Genomic DNA, 4,106 nt, shown 5'->3' with positions numbered 1-4,106 from the left:
TAGGCTGGACATGCACATGGTGGGCATGTCGTGAGCGGAGCCGGCTGGTGCCCGAGGTCAGACTAGATGGCCCGGGAGGCCCCTTCTGACTCGCTCTGTTTCTATGTTTCATATTTATTCTGACACCACTAGCTGGTCCAAGGGGCTAAGATGGTGCTACATACTTTCAGGCATCTCTCCTGAGAGAGAGGGGTGCGGGTCTACAATTTTGCCTGTGTCTTCTCTGTGACAAGCGGTCAGCTAGGCACAAGGATCACATGGATTCTACTTCCTCCCTGGCCACAGAAAGGCTGTGCACTTGCTAACTGGTGACATATGAAAGTCCACTGGGGGATTCTAGCAGCAGTATTCAAAATCCATAAAATGAGTGAGAAAGGCCATTTGACTTTGGCAATGCAGTGGGGGAAAACAGCCCCTTTTGCTGCCACACTGCCCACTGTTGATGGCGCCCTCAGCAGCTGCAGAGCAATCCAAGGCAATCTGAGCACGGCCCAAGGAGGACCAGCTAAACGGCAGGGTTACCTACATCGTCCTTCATGTGGACCTTGGGAGGGTTAAATTCTTCGTGGTATGAACGGCCACTGCCTGGGTGGATCAGCCTGGAAGAGACCACAGGAGTCAGCAAAGGGCATCTCAGACTTGGTCAAGGGGAAGGCCTATGGAGAAGCATCTATTCAGAATCACGATCACCAAAGAGCCTGGCATTAGGCACAAGCAAAGGAGGCATCCCTCGGGGACCTTGTGAACCACTGCAAGAGGACAGAAGCTGCCCGTGGCAGGCATGCCACACGTTTGCAGAGGAGACTGCTACACTGATCAAGGAGATCGAAGGGGTGGCAGTGGCAGCAAATGGTCCGAAGGCACCAGGTGCCGCATCAGCGGATCAAGGTGGGCGTGGACGACTTCTCTTGGATACAAGGCTCCTGGGGGCCCACAGTGAAAGGAATGCACTGCTCACAATCTTTCTGTGCCCTCTTTTGGCCTTTCTGTAACTGAAGGCTGCATTCCCAAAGCTCAGAGGGGCCTCTCATCCAGCCACATCAACACCTGCTCATCTTCAGCTTAAAGCTATGAAAGAAGTTTGAAACAGAAGGCCCTCCCCAACCAGCCCTCTCCACATCAGGCCCTCCAGATGTGCTGACTACAACTCCCACCAGCCCCTCATGCTTACTAGGGATGAGAGCAGATGGAGTCCAGTGCATTTGGAGGGCACCAGATGGCAGAGGAGAATCATATAACCATATGATCAAAACAATTTTAAAGGGCATGACGCATGCATGTGGCATTTGTCCAGTACTATTTTCTAGTTCTCCTTTACAAGGAATTCTTACATGCAGTGCATCACATTTCTGGGATAGCTCGAAACACTGCAGAAGATCTCTCAGAGGATCTCCAGAGGAAGTGGCTATTACCTTCCAGTAATTCTCCGGATGAGTAAGGAATCAGAGACGTTGAATTCAATGACAGAATCTAGTTTCTCTTTTCTTTTCTCCATCAGCTCCTCCAGCTGCAGCAATTTAGGAGGATGAAAAGCAAAAGAGGAAGAGGCTACTTTTAAAACGCATGGAGGAGCAAATTCCAATCTAACTAAAGCAAATCCCTTTGGAGTGGGAGTTACAAGGAAAGCCACTGGCCCTGGAGCTCAGCAATGGAGTGAGGCGCAAGCTCAACCCGGCCCTCTTCCCATTTTAATCTTGGAATTCAGGGGACTGTCTCCTTCCATACATGCCCATAAGGGCAATCACAGAGGCCTGCCTTAATGTGGCCTCTCATTCCAACGCTTTTAGAGAAAGCCTCCTCACTGGCAGCCCCTCGGTACAGAAGCCCCTCCCCGGAGAAATCCACCCAGGGCTCAACTTGCTGCATCATTCTGACTCTGTGCATTGCAACTATTATTTAACTTATATTTTGTGAAGAAGAAAAAACAATAATGTGCATAATATAATAAGTTAACAAAATAAACAAAGCATAAGGTAAAGGTTTCTCCATGCCATGCCTGACTCTTGGGGGCGGTGCTCACCTCCGTTTCCTGGCCGAGGGAGCCAGTGTTTGTCCCCAGACAGTCTCCGTGGTCATGTGGCCGGCAGGACTAAACACCGAAGTGTATGGAATGCTGTTACCTGCCCACCGAAGTGGCACCTTTTTATCTACTCGCATTTGCATGCTTTCGAACTGCAAGGTTGGCAGGAGCTGGGACAGAGTATGGGAGCTCACCCCGTCTGCGGATTCAAACTGTCGACCTTTCGATCTACCAGCCCAGCGGCTCAGCGGTTTAACCCACTGTGCCACCACATCCCTTAAACAAAGCATACCAAAATACATAATACTCAACAATATGCAAAAATATATAGCTAAGAGTTAGGGATTAGAGTGAGAAGTTTATCTATTATCCCCAATTCCAATAAGGACTGCATACCATCTCTGCTTGCCGCACCGTACGAGGGAACCCATCCAAAAGAAAGCCGTTTTTGCAGGGAGGTGTCTCCAGGTTTTTCTCAATCAGCTCCACCACCATTTCATCGCTCACCTTACCGTGCAAGGAGGAATAAACAAGAAAAGCTAGTCTTGATACAACAAGTGATAATTATAGTGACAAACGTCTGGACCACCACAAGGAAAACAAGGTTCCTTCCATCACCAAATTCAAAATTCTGTTTTGTTGGTTTTCAGGAAGTCCTTACAGATATGAAACAAGTTTGACCATAGGAAGGCAAATACAGCAGAGAAGCAGAAAGCAAGATTACAGGAAGACAAGACCCATTTAAGGCATTTTCCTGTGCTCCGAATGCACCAATGCCTCTGAGATTACTTACAACCTAGTGCAATTTGTCACATTCGATTTCAGAAGATGTCTTGATCTCAGGCACACGGCTTGGTTCAGCTGTGCACTCCAGCTTGAGCTGCATGTTCTGGAAGGGCTCTCTGCACCAAGTACACCATGGTCTAAATAATTGTGCAGGCTCGGTATGGGGGCTGTCAGATCAGCGGTCTGGCCACACTGCCAGAGCCTCGTCACGATGGCCAGAGCCCTTCCGCCTTGGACTTTCACAGAAGCTTCAGATTTTGAGCTTCAGTTCATTCAAAAATCACATTAACTTATATACCCAGGTAACTGGCTGCTGTTGCACTCCACCACCTCTATCTCCCCTCCACCAAGACCTGGGTGCAGAGCAGAGGCAGGGCAGATTATGGCTTCCTTGCATTATCTAGCATGTACAGGCATGTCCGCTGCATTCTACCACATCCTAGTTCACATATATCCCTATGAAGGTTTGAAGCGAAGGCTGCAGATAAGCATTACCTATGATGATCCTGCTCTACGGCCACAAGTCCCTTCCTTGGGAGCTGCCAGGTGAAAGTAACAAAATGCAGAGAACAGAATGGAGCCTTTAAGACAACGAGTCTGGTTCCAAGCGAGACATGATAGGCAAACAAGATCTTTTGTGAAGCCAACTCTTTCTGGTTTACAATTAGAGAATGCACACTTTGGATTTCGAACAAACTTGGGAGGGCGCAGGGGAAGAGAGCTGAACTATCATGAATGGAAAAGCTTCTAGCTTCTTCAAATGATGGCATTTCACAAAGCCTTGAGATAAGAAATACCTCAAACATTGACCAGGAAGAGCTAGTGGAAAGGGAGCAAAGATCTCTTGCAGCTTTTTCTCTATATATTCAGCAAATCTAAACAGGGCTGCCTTTAATTGCAGTAATCAGAAAACCTAGAGAGATATTCTATATCTACAGGTAAGAAAGCAAAGAAAATTGCCCTTCCCCAAAAACTGAGAGGCAATATAGCTAGGAAATGAAGTTGTACCCCATGGAAAGCTTCCATAAATCAAAGCAGAATGGGCCCTGGGAGGTTCTGTGCTTATTCAAAACCTCTGTGGGCATGTTAAGACATTCCCCTAGTTCCCAACTTTCAGGCAAAGAAACAAAGGCCTGAGACCATCCCCGTGGTTTAAGTCAAAAGGTAGCAGCTGGCTCACTCAGTTTACAGAGCATTCCATGTTACTGAGAGATGAGACCAAAGAGAGTGGCACAGTGCAGTTGCTGCTCTCCACCTACCAGCTTTCCAGCATCCATCGTCTCCTTCAGTCTCTTCCCCA

The 4,106-nt window shown here is 48.0% G+C and overlaps 1 protein-coding gene across 1 annotated transcript in view; it reads right to left on the bottom strand.

The window, feature by feature from the left end:
* The window catches only part of LOC123024202 (adenylate kinase 2, mitochondrial-like), a 23,942-nt gene extending 19,842 nt beyond the window's left edge, over positions 1-4,100 (bottom strand). Inside the window, exons 1-4 of the mRNA XM_044431628.1 lie at positions 4,066-4,100; positions 2,417-2,527; positions 1,413-1,507; positions 451-599 (exon numbers count right to left, since the gene is read on the bottom strand). Of these exons, the coding sequence (XP_044287563.1) occupies positions 506-599; positions 1,413-1,507; positions 2,417-2,527; positions 4,066-4,083 (318 nt within the window). The 5' untranslated portion in view covers positions 4,084-4,100 and the 3' untranslated portion in view covers positions 451-505. The remainder of the gene's footprint in view (positions 1-450; positions 600-1,412; positions 1,508-2,416; positions 2,528-4,065) is intronic.
* Positions 4,101-4,106: the final 6 nt, after the last annotated feature.

The sequence above is a fragment of the Varanus komodoensis genome, unplaced genomic scaffold (assembly GCF_004798865.1).
Source record: "Varanus komodoensis strain SLA01 unplaced genomic scaffold, ASM479886v1 scaffold221, whole genome shotgun sequence".
In the NCBI taxonomy this organism is placed as follows: domain Eukaryota; kingdom Metazoa; phylum Chordata; class Lepidosauria; order Squamata; family Varanidae; genus Varanus; species Varanus komodoensis.
Note: the sequence above shows the minus strand (reverse complement) of the source record. Positions and strands in the feature narration are given on the sequence as shown.